This window comes from Haliaeetus leucocephalus, unplaced genomic scaffold (genome assembly GCF_000737465.1).
Source record: "Haliaeetus leucocephalus isolate CR32 unplaced genomic scaffold, Haliaeetus_leucocephalus-4.0 Scaffold258, whole genome shotgun sequence".
In the NCBI taxonomy this organism is placed as follows: domain Eukaryota; kingdom Metazoa; phylum Chordata; class Aves; order Accipitriformes; family Accipitridae; genus Haliaeetus; species Haliaeetus leucocephalus.
Window position 1 is genome coordinate 313482 of NW_010972694.1, and position 14495 is coordinate 327976.

Consider the following 14495-nt stretch of genomic DNA (forward strand, 5'->3'; position numbering starts at 1 on the left):
GAAGATGCAAATAGTGCATCCCATGTTTTCCATGGATAACCAGTCCAAAGAAAGGACTGGGCACAGAGCCAGCAAAGGCTAAGGGATCCCTTTCAAACACAACAAACAGCACTTTTATGCTCAGTAGGGTCCTTTCCCCCCCCTTGACCGTGGAAGAGGAAATGTAGATTTGTGGATGGGGCTGCACAAGCCAGCACAGGGACACTCTGGTTATGTTCTACCCAGCCACTGTTGCCAAGACTGCGGTGTAGCAGAAGTGCATCCAGGCTAGGTTCCAACTGCCATGGGGCTTGGGGCAAATGCTCGGGGACTAATCTCCCCACTGCCAAGTTAGTGTGACTACCTGGCCAAGTCTTTGCCCATGCTCTCAGGCTGGTTTTGCAGCTCCTGCTGAGGCCAGTGCTATTCCAGCCAAGCTGCTAACTGCCTCCAAGCTGTCCTGGTGAAAACTAGCTTGTATTTTTCTACCTTACGGGGCAGCAGCAAAAGCAAGACTACAGTGTAGACATAACGTGTCTCTCAGACCCCAAGTGCAACTTTATTTATACAGACAAAAAATATGAATAGGTAAATAAAAAACAAATTTTCTGGGTGATTTTGGAGAGAGCTGCCTTGAGGGTCCGTATTTCTCACACGCACTCAACTAGGATACCTTCATTTTGCCTTTCTCAGGAGCTGCTTCATGGATGAGTGGCTGCTCATCCCCATTCACTGACAGGATCCTCTTTTCTGGCGGCTGCTCCTCAGGCTGGCGGGCAATCAGCAGACGACAGGTAAGCAGGATCCCAAAGACTAGTGCATGGGCGTAACGCTTGAGTGGATCCCCCACTAGCTGGTGGAAAAAGAGCACAGCCAGCACAAGGAGGAGGAGGAGAAAGTTGGCCACGTCTTTGGGGCGACCAGGCACCAGTGTCATGACAATGCCACATACCACTTCTAGGGCACCAATGCTCTTGCGGAGAAGGATGGAGCTGACTCCCATCTTCTTTAGCATGGGGAGGGCCCGCACGTAGCTTTTGTATGCTCGTTTCTGAAATCAAGCAGTAATAGCGTAGAACACCATGATGTGAGAAAGTAAAGGTGACTTCCATTGAAATAGACTGATCTGCAATATGACCTAAAGATCACTTCAATCATCACAGGCCCCTCTAGCACAATATCCAATCTGTACCCCTAAAGCTTCTGTTGGAGGGATATTAACACCATCAACCTGCAATTCCCCCTTCATAAGCTGTTGTCTCCTCACTGGAAAAAGTTCAGCAACCTAGCACCCATCTGTTGAGCTAGGACCTGGCCAGGTGTACCCTCTCCTGAAATCTGAAGTTCCGATTGCTCAAATTAGCAATGCAGAACCATGTTGTTAAAAAAAAGTACCTCTCTCTAAGAGCAGCTCGTCCTTTATAATTAATAACACACCTAGTCCCTGCAAAGCCAAGGCACAGCAAATAAAAGCAGAAGTCTCTACCTCAAAGCAACTTACAGTGTTTATGGGCACTACAATCTTAGCATGGGACTATACATCAAAGCTGAGATTCACCAACCCTATCCTTTGCTTACAGATGTTTATGATCCTTTCTTTCCTCAGATGAACGCAAGCTGACGTGACATCCTTTGCTCCCTGGTTTATGCTGGATTTAGAAGCAGTGTAAGCTGCAAGACAGCCTCCTTACACAGCTGCCTCATTGTTTCAGGGAAGAAACAACCTCTGTCCTTACACACATTCAAGTTCTTGCACGTGAACATTAGGTACTCGTGGGCTTATTGTTTTTGTTTGGTTTTTTTTTTTTCAATCAAGTATTTCCTCTTTTTTATATATTTTCATAAAGCTCCTAATTATTGGAGATATTGAAATTATTTCCACTTACACTTGAGTGTACTATCCCTGTAGATATTCTTGCCATTGTGTTTTCTGCTTTCTACTCAGGGAGAGGGAAATGGAAGCTGAATCTCAGGTTGTCCAGCTCTCATGGGCACTGATCAGATTGTAGATTTACTGCCAGGTGATTTTGGAAACCTGCACTACAGGCACACAGAACTTCCCCACTTCTCTGTAAATTTTGCTGCTTCCTTCTATGAGGAGCTTACACTTCACATGTGGTTAAAAAATACACAGCATTGTCATATTTGCTACTAAATAATTGAAGATCTCATGACACATTTACTCTAAGTGTATGCATTGTAAGGATGCATTTTAAACATTCAGTGAATAAAACCTCAGAGCAGAGTATTTTTAAACAGTTGTGAAAAAATACAGCTTTTTAAAGAAATGTACTATCAGCATGTCCTAGAGTACTCTGGTGTTTTAACTATTTTGATAGACAAACTAGCATGTCTGTTTTTTGCTGAATAAAAACCTGCAAATTTGGTGTTGTAGGTAGGTAACAGAGGTTCTCTTTTTGCTGGGGCAAGAAGCCATGCTTACTGATTGGCAAGATCAGGTTTTCACTAACTGTCTCCATTACATGACAGACCACCCTGGTACACAGCGCAGCAAAAGCATGAAAGCCTAATGAGCCATGAACACATTACAATATGGGCTATTAAGAATGATGACGCTGTGTAATATCCAAGTACCTCTGCTTTCTCTTTGTAGAAACAGAGATCATTCCTACCTGTAGGCCTGACTTGGTAAAGCAGAAAGGGACAGAGAAATACTTTACAGAGCAAGGATTTTGCAATGCTTCTAAAGTCTCAGTGTTTTTTTCTGTCCCTTATGTAGCAGAAGCTTAAGAGCTTTGTTTTCTGGGCATTTTATCTCAGTCTTTTCCTCCCGAGTTACTTTTTGGTGATTCTCCTCTGTGAGATCCCTATGCTGCTGGGCTGCAGATGAGGCACTGCAATTCAGATGTTATTTGAGAGCTAAGGAAAAGCAGCTGGGCAGGTGGAGCAAAGGGAGAGAACAGAATGTACTGGAAACTTCCAGCACTATTTTTTTATGAGCACAAAAATTATACCAACACTTTTCAGCCACTGCAATAAATATAACAGGGGGTGGGAGTGGGGAGCAGGAGAATAAATAAATATAGACAAGGAAGCAAAACGTGGCAGCCAGTCCTTCACCTGCCTGCAGCTCGCAGCTGGCAAAAGCTCTGCAGCAGGGTTGGTCCTGGGCAGAGGGGAGCACAAACTAGCTCACCAGCTGAGAAATGCACACAGTGACTTCCCTTCCTCTCCTCACCCCTTTCCCATTAGGCAAGAGGAGGAGAGGCTCATTTCCCAGGCTAAAGAGAATAATAAGGTGACTATTAATAATATCTTCTTCTGCCAGCTAAGAATCTCAAAGCATTTCACAGTCATGAATTAGCCCCTGCACAAGTCCAGTGAGGCAGGGACAGTCAGTCTCAGTATCCTTGCTTTAAAGCACAGAATTTTGAGGATGATCATCTGGCTGCCAAAGCAGGCATCTGCTTTTCGTACCCCCAGTCTAGGGGGTAGGTATTCTCCCAGGGATCAGCTGTACGTGCCTGCTACATGTCTGGCACTTCTTCAAACCTTGCTTTTCAGAGACCCTTGCGTCCCCATCTTTTGCAGGCATCGGTGTGCTGTGCTACCCCCTCCTCCTTGCCTCCCCTCCCTGTCCTTATCCACAAGAGGTTTCTCCATGGATGGGCTCAGATGGAGCCCAGGCAAGGGCTGCCAGGATATCCTCGGCACTGTGTATTATTTGTTTCTCTCCGTGTCCATCAAATAAGGAGACAGATAAGCTTCTTCCCTCTCCCGCTCAGGGCTCCAGAGCGGTCACCCTCCGTGTATCCCACTGCAAACACTGCTGCTGCCGCAAGGTTGAGGGGAGAGAGCACTAATGCGTCTCCCTCCATGCTGCCACCGCCGTACTCACCATCTCATTGTAGGCATCTCTGCTGAGCCGAGGGGTCAGTTTGATGGTCCCCATAAAGACGAAAAAGAGCCCCAGGGCCACCGAGAGGGCGACGATGGTGATAGTCCTGGGAGATGCCATGGAGCCGCTGGGAACCGGTCCTGGGAACTGGTCCTAGCGAGGCCTTCTCGCTCTGGCTGCCAGCCCGGGCGGGAGGTAGTCCGTCACCATTGAAGGAGATGAGGAATAAAGCTGCAGAGGCGGCGAGGCTGACAGCGGGAGGGGGATTCAGCCTCCTCCACTTGGCAGCCTCCGGGTCCTAATGCCCCGCAACCATGCGGCCAGAGCCAGGCAGCTCTAGCACCTGCCCGGCGATGAGCATTGCCACCGCTCCTACCTCTAAGTCACCCTCTGTTTCCTTACACGTTCCATAAATTACCCACAGAAAGCTGAGACTGAGCCAGTTTTGGGGATGCGGATGGCAGCCAAACGCATAGCACTTGCTCAGCAGTGGGAAAACGGGGACATGTTAGCAGAGGGCACAAGAGTAACCTGCTACGGGGGAAGTCTTGTAGAAGTTGGAGGTCTCTTCTACATAGGCAGCTTTCAGTTTCAGATGCTCAGACACTAATACACAGCAAACAACATATTGCTTAATATATTTGCCCCAGAAAAGCAAAAAAGATGTCTTGCCCCTATGGCTCTCCTGGAACCTGATGCCCAAAAGGGATGGTGAGGCCACTGTGCCACCCTCCCCCATTGCAGATAAAACCTGTCCTGTATGTTCAGCTCTCCAGAGACTAGTGGAAAGGTTTCCTGATCCTCTGTTACTTCCTGATTTAAAGTCGTTATCTCTCCCCCTCTAATTTGCAACAAATTTCCTTTTGACAAAAGCATAGCCAGGGGAAGCAGAAAACCATTCAGATCTTGCAGCGAGAAGCCTAGGTATAATTATACAAAACAGAACTGCTGGAAAACTGCATCCTTTGCTATAAACTGAAAATAAGAGGCAGTAACAGTGTGCAAAAATCTTACACTCATGGGACAGTACAAGAGTGACACTTCCTATGCCTGTCAAGATTCTCCCCATCACCTCCCTTTCTGGCATAGTAAGTCTCAAGTCCTAAACAAATGTATTTTAAGCCCCCGTGGCTTGAGAACTGGTGGTTGTTGTTATTATTCCAAGCTCAGGGTTTCTTAAGACTCGAGCTACAAGTCTGAAAAATACAGGCAGCTCCCCTGTTTCCTTGGGAGTTTACCAGCCTTGATTCACCCAAATCAGATAGGGAATTCCTCTTTTGGATGAAAGAGTCAAATTTAACAGCCTGACTGTAGAAATGTGTTCTGCTACTGGTCTGGCCTAGATGACCAGGATAAACCAAAAGGTAACTTCAGTACAACATAAAAGTAAAAATCTAAAAAGAAAAATAAAAGGAACCCTCAAAACAACGTGAAGTTCACAAAACACAAGGGAACTCCGCTCACTCAGACCTACCTCCAGGCTGTAGCAGCTCCACCTTTTGAAGAGCTGGAGAGAACTTAACGTAACATTGAGGTTCACAGCTTGCCAGTCAGTGAGCATGGCAAGACAGATACAAAACACACTAAACTTTTGAATTAGCTATTGCAGAGCAACCTGGTGAGGAAATAACTTCTTGCTGCTGACATTTTCACAGGGCACTTCATATTTAGGTATCAGCAAGCATTAGTGCGGAAGGGGGAGGCAGGTGTGGAAGGAGAGACACTGAAACCTGTTCTCTCTTGATTTTGTTTTATAGAAGAAACTTTCTCATTGCCTCCAACTTACCCACGTGACTGATAGAGATTCAATATTGATTTTGGAAGTTTATACAGGAAATACTTCCCTGACCCCAAAAGCCAACATTTTCCCAGTCAAGCATGAGGATTTCTAGTTCCTACAGTTTCTTCATAGCAAGTTCGTTATCAACTTGAAAAACACCTGAAATATCCTTGAAGCAAGCAGAGAACTAATGGCATGGCAGTATTAGAAAATACAGTAGATGTTAGTACTTTGTATTCACATGTTGACGGTGAAAAACCACAACACCAGAGAGAGGGTATTTTCCAGACTACTTTAACCAGCAGCCCAAGAAAAGGTTTGCAGGAGAGGGAATGGTGATGAAATGCTGCAGAGAACCTTTTCACCCCAGAAATCCAAGTGTTTCCTTACAGAACAGTGTAGTTAGGCAACCCAAAGTAAGAGCAAAAGCAAAATTATTTATTTTTATACAACTTTCAAGTAAACAAGTTAAAATCCTAACTACATCGACTCCAGTCTTCAGGACAGTAGCTCTCAGCTTCTTCCCAAGCTCTCAGAGCTGGCATACCTGCCTCCTTGTTAGCGGGTGAACAGCAGCACCAGCTCACAATGAACAGTATGAGGAAACATGTCAAAAGGTATAGCCAATGCGGGGGCAAATGGCTCTCCTGCCAGCTTCTTCCCTGGGTCAGGTGGGCAGCACAGCCTGTGGAAAGCAAAGAGAGCATCCTTTACACCATCAGCAGAAGCCTTCCCACCGTTATCGGTAGCACAATAGCACAGAGGATGCACTAAGGAGGTATCGTGTGTTTGGCTAACATCCCTCAGAGTCTGCAGCTGACACTGGCTGAGGTCTGGAACCATCAATACTGAATCCCAAACCAGCTCTGAAAACCTCATGGACAAGCTAAAGAGTCAGTGGCAGCTTTAAAGCTCCCTTTCTCACAAGCAATCCCAGCTGAAAGGTACTTGATACCCTTAGGAAATAATCCTCAGTTTTGCACTACCTGCATTGGTTACCTGCAGACAGTTATCACCTGCAAACAGGCCTGCCCCAGATAAAGACTTAGCTATATGATTAACCCTAAGCAGGTGACTAATCCCTTTCGCTTCACTTCATTGGCTAGGGGCCAACCTTCCCTCAGTGAACCCAGTGGACTCCACATCCCACATCCAGATGTGCTATTTTGTTGGGGAAGGATGCACAATACCATTATAGCATGTTTGCATTATTTTCTATTCCTTACTGATGCACTAAAGCATCCTGCTGGAACATAAAACCCGAAGAATACCTGCTACCTTAAACCAGTGAGCGCAGCTTGCAGGTAAACCCAAAGTAACACAGAAGCATAAACCACTTCTTACCATGCACTGACTAGTCCTGTATCACACCTGCAGAACTCACCCAGTGAAATTCAGTCGCAACAAAAACCCTCCTAAACCAAGGTCAGATATTTATGTCCTTGTCTGGACATAATAGGGTCTGTCACTAAGGTCAGTGGAAAGGAAGAGAGGAGGGTGCTCACTCAAGAAAGTTCCTCATGGCTTCACCTTCTGGCTTGCAGGAGACGTAGAGCAGCCTTCGGATAGGCTTGCAGTTTCGGATGGCTCGCACAACCCTGTAATCTACAAAAAAAGATAATGTGCTTTCCCAGTGACCCACCACCATGAGCTCTCCAGAAGGAACGATCGCACAGCAAGCATCACAGAACTGCAGTGCACTGTCAAAAATACAGGGAAAAAAGAATATACATATTTTTCCATGTCGTGTCACAGATGCAGGCTTTTAGAAGGCCAGGGATGCAACCCATGCTGCTAACAGCTCAGCTGTTTTGGCAGGGTAGAGCAGTGGGAGAAATCCCTCTGGGAAGCAGAGGGATGAAGGATGAGAGAAAAATTGGACACAGAGGCACATAAAACCTTCCACACACACTTGTGAGACTGCATCTGGGCACCAGGACTGGTTTAGGACTTCCCAATACACACTGGAGCAAGTCCAGTGGAGACCACTAAGACAGTTAGAGGGCTGGGGCACGGCACGCACAAGGAGAGTGTGAGGGCTGCAGTTATTCAGCCTGGGGAAGAGAAGGTGAGCAGGGATCCATTTGCTATCTTCACGGGCCTCATGGGGGGATTACAGAGAAGATGGAGCCACAATCTCCTCAGAGGGGTACAAGAAGAGGATGAGAGGCAACAGATGCGCTGCAGCAAGGGGAAATTCTGATTAAATATACTAGGTAAAACATTTTCAGGAAAGGGTATCTACCCTTGGACACATTCAAACCTCAACTGGGCTTTATAGCCCTGTGCAACCCTATACAACTCTGAAGCTGGCCTTGCTTTATTTGGGAGATTGCACCACAGACCTCCAGAGGCTCCTTCTCTCCTAAATAATTCTGTGAGCCTATGAAAGATGGAAAAAAGATTAGAGCTGTCTGCTTTAAAGAGGAAGCATGATAAAGGCACTGAAAACAACAGCTCTGTGGGATTTTAACTGCTGTCAGCAACAAGGCAAGAAACTAGAAAGCTAAGCAAGCAGAGGGTTTGGAGCCAGTACAACAGGTCTCCCCGAAGTTGTTCAAAATACTCTGTTTTCAAGATGAAAATAAACAGCATATTCTCTCACGGAGCCCAGCCCGAGATGGGTTCACCACAGCAACAAGGGGTTGGGCATCCTCCCACGATGACAGGAGTTGTGGTAACACGGTCTCTGCCTTTCCACTGTGAAACTCACAGTTTGAAATTCCTGTGAAGCAAAAAGCAGCCACATGAACTCAGCAGTCAGTCTCACCAGATGTTAGGTATAACATGAAGTACTGCCCTGGAGGGGCTGTGTGGAGGTAACTTGTTAAAATCCCTCTGCTCCCTTCTGCTTCCAATTTTTTCAGCAGTTAGTTTGAAACTTTCTGCCATGGCTAGTTTGAACTCACCATTGAATGCTGCATTCCACCTGGCATCCTCTATTGCCTTCACCACCACCTCAATACCAATAATCTTGGACACTTGGTGAGCCAGAGAGAGACCAATTGTGCCTGGAAACAAGGGAAACAAAAATACTCCGTACATCCATGCTGAAGAAACAAGCCTTTAGATAGTGGGGATCATTTTTGGCACGCAAAGCACCAGCCCTGGGAGCCAGGGTCACACAGCCCCCACTCACCTGTTCCACAGCAGATGTCGAGCAGGATGGTGTCGCCACCAGCCTGACTCAGCTCTCCGACCACCTGGTACAGAACTTCTGCTGCACCCGTGTTTACTTGGAAAAAGGCATCTGGAGAGATGCGAAACTTCAGGCCTAGCACTTCTTCAAAGATGTGTGGCTCTCCGTGAAGGAGCTGGAAGGGGGACTCCTCATGGGAGCAGCGTGTCCTGGTGCTAGCAGAGCACAACAAACCTAGCTGTTAGACGGCAGCAGAGAGGCAGCTGATTTCCATTTCCATTCCTGGGATGCTTATGTGCAAGGGAGGATGGTTCTCCCCCCACCAACTTTTATTTCCTGTAAGCCTTTCAACAGGATCAAAGAATTTTGATTCTTTATAAGGGATCTGTAACTTGCACAGCCTAGTATTCATTAAAAGGATCAAAATTATTTTGCAGAAGGCAGCAGTCCTAGGGTCTATTCCCCAGTTTTGCTGCTAATGTGATTTACTATCTTGGGGAAGCCACTGTAGGTTTTTTTCTTTAGTTTCTCAGGCTCATAATTCCCATGAGGTAGAGCCGTAGTGTATTCAAGTATTTCAGGTCTGGGAAAACAAAAGATGTGGCCATCTCAAAACCACATCTGCAAGAAGCATCCAAACATCTGTCATTCTCTTCAAGCACTCCCTGAACTGGTAGAATTTGACTTTGATCAGAGAAGGGGGGAGAAAAAGGAGGTGATTTTGTTTCCACTGTTTCCCTGTGTCAAGACATATACCTCTCTTGGAAATATAGTGAAGTCAAGGCACAGATCGTTCCAGGTCCACACATGAAGAACTCCTTAAGCAATGCTTTCTGAGTAGCCAGTGCCTCCTGTCAAGAGCAAAAAAGGAAAACCTAGCTGTTTGGGTAATCTGATTAAACACCTCTCCCCAGCGATACACCTAGCAAGCTCAGGTCAGCCAGATACCTGATGTGCCTCTTGCTGGGTGCTCTGTGCTCCATGTACTCACCTGGCCCAGCTCCTGGGGGTGGAAGGTGATGATAGCCATGGTGTGACCATGCCTGGTGGTCCGTACCACGAGCTCCCGCCAGTGCCCACCTTCATGGAAGAGGATGCAGGGGTCCAGGGAGGAGTGACGGATGAACTCCTCATAGCACTGAGCGGAGGGGAAATGGCACTTGTGGTACAGCAAAGACAACTGGGCTGGTCTTAGCATAACTCTGTGCACCCCAAACAGGTGACCCTTCCTCCAGCATAATCTTTTTTTTTCTGTTTGATTTCAATACACTGAGTGAAAGGTCTTTCCAAGTTCTTGGAAGACAAGACATTTTAATAATTTCAATTCTTATGTATTTTAACAGATTGGCAGGAATTTATTGTCACTTGATTAACTTCATTCTTTGGGACAGTTTAGAGGCTGCAACATTAACATGCAAGTTTAAAAAAACCATTTATCCATCAACCAGTCAGGCCTGTTCACAACATGAAAATGGACTTGAAAACACAGCCTAACTAAAATTACAACGTTCTCCCAAATAAGAGTTATGGCAGTGCCTCTACTCCACAGTCTAGGGACAGACATGACTTACTCATTTACCTCAGCTACTTGTTTGTGTTCTGGGGGTATGTTCTCCATGTGGTTGGCTTTCACACAGACAATATTTCTTGCTGGAGAGAGACAGACAGGTATTTAATTGTTTTGTTTCAGGGCACATAAACCACTGTAGCATCTGACATGATAAACTGTGAGAGGCCTTTCCCCTGAATTCTCCCACTGTACAAAAAAAAGGAAGAAAAAAAAAAAACCACCTGGTATCTAAGTGCCCCACTAAATCCTGGGATGTTCTGGGTACTTGCAGTCTGCAGGACCTGCCAGAATTCCCTTTGCCAGTGATAACTGTCACTCACTTCCATGAAGAGGTTGGAGCTCTGGGAGCTTTTTAAATGTCCTCTAGCAACTCCCAAATGACCCACTGCACTGTTCTTAAAGTAAGGGAGCCAGAGCAGAGCAAGCTGGTTTTCTAACTGGAGAATAATGGTGTGGGCTTACAGCAGCAAAACAGTTTAGGTTGCCTGGAAAACAGCATTCCCACTTCAGTTTAAATGCTATCAGAGGTAAAATGCATCCATGGAATTATTTTTCAATGAGAAAAGTACACAGCAATCACCCCAGCACCTCTTGCTATGGGTGCTGGCAAGCAAAACCCAGTACAGACGGTATGAACAAGCTCACCACTGAGCAGCCTGCAAGGAGCACACAGCTCACATCTTTGCTGCACAAAACCAAACTGTCTCATGCATCCCAAAGGCTCCAATGTTGCTCTGCTGCTTATGGCCCGCCCCCCCCCCCCCCCCGCCCCAATGCTCTCCCTGCTCAGCACAGGCCCCCAGCACACGCCAAAAACACAGGAACAGCATAATTAAGAATAACAAAGCTAAATCCTGCAGGGGCTGCTACCACAGCTGTTGTCCTTACTGCTGTATTTAGCAAATTAGAAGCTGGTGTTTCTTCAGAGGCTAATGAAGTGAGGTTTTAAAATTGCTGCCCCAGACTTGGTGGTGTTTCTGTTGGCATCCCCCACGATTCAGGCTTCTAACTTGGGTGGAGGCTGTCACAGCAGAGCCTTGCCCCAACCCAGCCCATACCAGCAGTTTTCTACCCAGCTCCTTGTCCTGCGCTGACCTCTGCCAGTTCCCACATACAACCCCACGGTTTTGGGGTTCCCATCCGGTCCTCGGTTCACAGAGAAAGTAGATTTGTTTCGGTAGCCATTAATGATGGGCTGAAGGAGAAAAGAAGGAAAAGTAAAGCCTTGGATTAAAAGAAAAAGAGAAAGTAATGGAGGAAAGCCAAAACCCAGCCTGGTTGTTCTGTCGGCAACATGGGAAGATACACATGAATGTGCAAAACGCAGAAATGGAGCTTGTGCATGAGGCCCCCAGTACTTCCACTCGGGAAGAAGAAATGGCTCTCTGTGACATAACAGTGACAGGTTTATCAGGGAAGGCTTGGGCACAAAAAAGGGCTCCTAATCACTGGGCTTGTTTCACTCCCTGGCAGTCACAGGCTGCAAAGCAGAAGCTAGCAAAGACTGCCACAGACACATTCTCTGCAACCAAGTAACCCCTGCCATGAGACTCTTTGGGAGTCGAGTGGGAGACTGTCAGTGGCTCAGCGGGGACAGTGTCCCCACAGGATACTCACTGAAGGGACTACAGGCTGGAGAGGACAGCAGAGTCCATCAGGTTTCTGTGCATCTATGCCCAGCTTCTCAAGACGAGATGCCAGTGTCTGCAAAATCTTCCTCTGGCTTTGATACTTCACCTGCAGAGGAGTCCTAAGCCAGAAATACTCTTACAGGACCACACAACAGGGGGCAGCTCTTCATCACCCACCTCTGGGAAGGGCAACAGGAGGGAATACTGCAAGTGGGATATAGTCCCAGAGGAACTCTGCCTTTCTCATCACCACAGCTGCTTGGAGCAATGGGAAGAGAGAGAAATCCTGTGTCCATGGTCCCCAAGTGCTGGCCTGGAGCACTTGGTCACACACCCCATCCACAGGGAACCTCCCAGTTCTATCCTTCACAATAACTAAAGAATTAAAGCAGCAGTAAATAGGGTCTGAAGAGTTTACAGCATTAAGTGACTAAGACGCTAAGGGTTGTTGCTCAAGGGGGACAGGAGGGACAGCTGGGGCAACACGACAGAGAAAAGTCCATGTAAGCGCATCTTACCTGCAGCTGCTCTTGATAGGGAAGTCTCCACAGTGGAGTCACCGCGTTCGCTAACCTGGAAAGCACAACATCGCAGCAGTGCCCAGAGCTACTTGCCTCCTGATACTTATGGCATAACATCCCCACCATCTCCTTCATGGGGAGGACCATTCTGGTATGGGCTCTGCACCAGAGCTGGATGTGAACATCCAAACTCCCTTTTCGTGGCACCTTCCTGGTGCAGAATACTTGTGGCTGGAAGAGGGACCCAGGAACCACAATGACCAACTCTCAAAGGCTGAGCCTTTGGCAGAAGACTGACCAGCAATGCCTTGGTGTCCTGGGTAACCCAGGTATCTTTCTTATCCCCTCTAGAAGACAGGGCCAGGAACAGCGTTTCCCCACACACAGAGACCCAGAGATGCCCTGCCAAGCCTTGGGTGAGATCTGACTCCAGGCTGGCAAAGCCAGGGGAATGAGTATTCAGATGTTACTGGGGTCAGAGGGGAAAAAAAACCCCAAAGTGCAGAGAAGGGAACAAAAAAGAGATTATGTTGTAGCTTCAGATAGGCTCTGTTGCTTTGTCCCACTGAATCAGAGGCTTTGGCCATCCCTTGCTGCTCTGAGGACTGCCCAAGTCCCATCTCCCTGGAGTTTTCCCCTAAAAGAGCAAGATGCTTCCTTTCATCACTCAGTGCATCCATCCTGCATCATCTACCTGCTCACATTTCCAGCCACTACTACATCTTTTTGCTAATGCTAATTAAATTCACCGCAGTCAAGTGCACAGTTTGTGTGTAGCACGCAGGGAATTACAGGCTGCCCACTCTCACTGGCTCAGCCACCCACACAGCAGCAGTTTATAAATAAACCTCGGAACCTGCCACTACTTGCACCTGAAGCAGGGCGAGCAAGAACAAAACACATACAAGCCGATTTAAAAAAAAAAGACAGAGTAAGGTGCGAGGTGGATATGATCCAAACTATCATAACTATCCATCAACTACTGGCTCACTGAGCCCATGGAGAACCTCACCCCACAGCTGGATAAGCTGCCGTTATTGTTTCCTGGGATTTTTGGATCTGCTTCCAAAGCAACCAGCGCCAGCTGCTTTCAGGCACAGAACTGCAAATCAAACAGACTATTACTTTTTGCTTGCCAGTATGGCAACTGCTCTGCTCCTGCTCCTTTCCTCTTAGACCTTTTTGTTTCTTTTCCATTATTCCTATCCCCAGGCGAAGCTCCAGGGAAGCCAGCTGAGCCCTGGCTCTTCTATTCCTACTGGGGAGAGCTGGGCGTTCGTGAAACCCCCAACTGACTGCTCTAACCGCTTCAGGTGCTTGGTGCTTTGGAAGAATGCTTGGTCATTTTGGAATTGCGGTACCTCTCCTCCCAGGAGGAACCTGGCAGGCTGCAGCCCTGCCGGGCCTTTTTCTTCTCCTTCCACTTTGCTGCTGTCTTCTTCTCTGTCAGCAGGCTGTGGTCCTGACCGGGCAGGCTGCTCAAGTGAGCACCCGAAGGGCAAAGGCGCCAGTGCGGTAGCCTCAACGCCCAGGACAGAGCCATGGTGGGAAGGAAAGGGGCTGCACCCCTGCAAGCAGCACAGCGGGCCCAGAGTCAGCGTCCCAGGAAGTGGCACGTCAGCTACGGATCTGGAGGCGGGTAGAGAAAAACACCACGCTCGGGGCCAGGTCCGCTCCAGAAAGGAAACCACTTAAGTTTAAAAATACCCACGGCCGGTCTGACCAGCGGGTGCATTCTCCCTTGGCTCGGAGCTGCCGAGCGGTGCTGGTAGCGCAGCGAGGGGCCCTGCCCGGGGCCGAGCGGGAGGCGCGGAGGGAACGGGCAGCAAAAAGCGGCGTTTCGTTCCCCGGCCGCAGGCGACCGGCCTCCGGCGGCCACCGCGCTGGGGCTCGGCAAGCAGCGCCCGCTGCCAGTCCCCGCCGGCCCGGCCCGGCCCAGCCCTGCCACTCTTCCCGTAGCTCGGCCCCCACCTCGCCCGGCGAAAAGCTCGCTCCTTCCGCTGGCGGCCGGCCGCC

General features: G+C 48.0%; 2 protein-coding genes across 3 annotated transcripts; both read right to left on the reverse strand.

Moving 5' to 3' along the window:
• Positions 1–512: 512 nt before the first annotated feature.
• On the reverse strand, positions 513–4181 carry TMEM35 (transmembrane protein 35). Its single transcript, XM_010568821.1, has 2 exons — positions 3839–4181; positions 513–1030 (listed from the first exon to the last, which is right to left on the reverse strand). Exons 1-2 carry the CDS (start codon positions 3956–3958, stop codon positions 644–646), a joined length of 507 nt encoding a protein of 168 aa, XP_010567123.1. The 5' UTR covers positions 3959–4181; the 3' UTR covers positions 513–643.
• Positions 4182–6114: 1933 nt separating this feature from the next.
• TRMT2B (tRNA methyltransferase 2 homolog B (S. cerevisiae)) lies at positions 6115–14335 on the reverse strand. 2 transcript variants are annotated; one of them, XM_010568823.1, is made up of 12 exons: positions 13841–14335; positions 12477–12531; positions 11945–12064; positions 11423–11522; positions 10337–10407; positions 9749–9895; positions 9514–9608; positions 8758–8972; positions 8528–8629; positions 8224–8343; positions 7124–7223; positions 6115–6303 (listed from the first exon to the last, which is right to left on the reverse strand). In XM_010568823.1, the coding sequence occupies exons 1-12, from the start codon at positions 14020–14022 to the stop codon at positions 6177–6179; spliced, it is 1434 nt and encodes a 477-aa protein (XP_010567125.1). In that variant the 5' UTR covers positions 14023–14335; the 3' UTR covers positions 6115–6176. The 2 variants fall into 2 exon arrangements, with proteins under 2 accessions (XP_010567125.1, XP_010567124.1); XM_010568822.1 differs by lacking the exons at positions 6115–6303; positions 7124–7223 and having other exon boundaries at positions 7267–8343; positions 13841–14108; positions 14203–14335.
• Between the last annotated feature and the right edge of the window lie 160 nt (positions 14336–14495).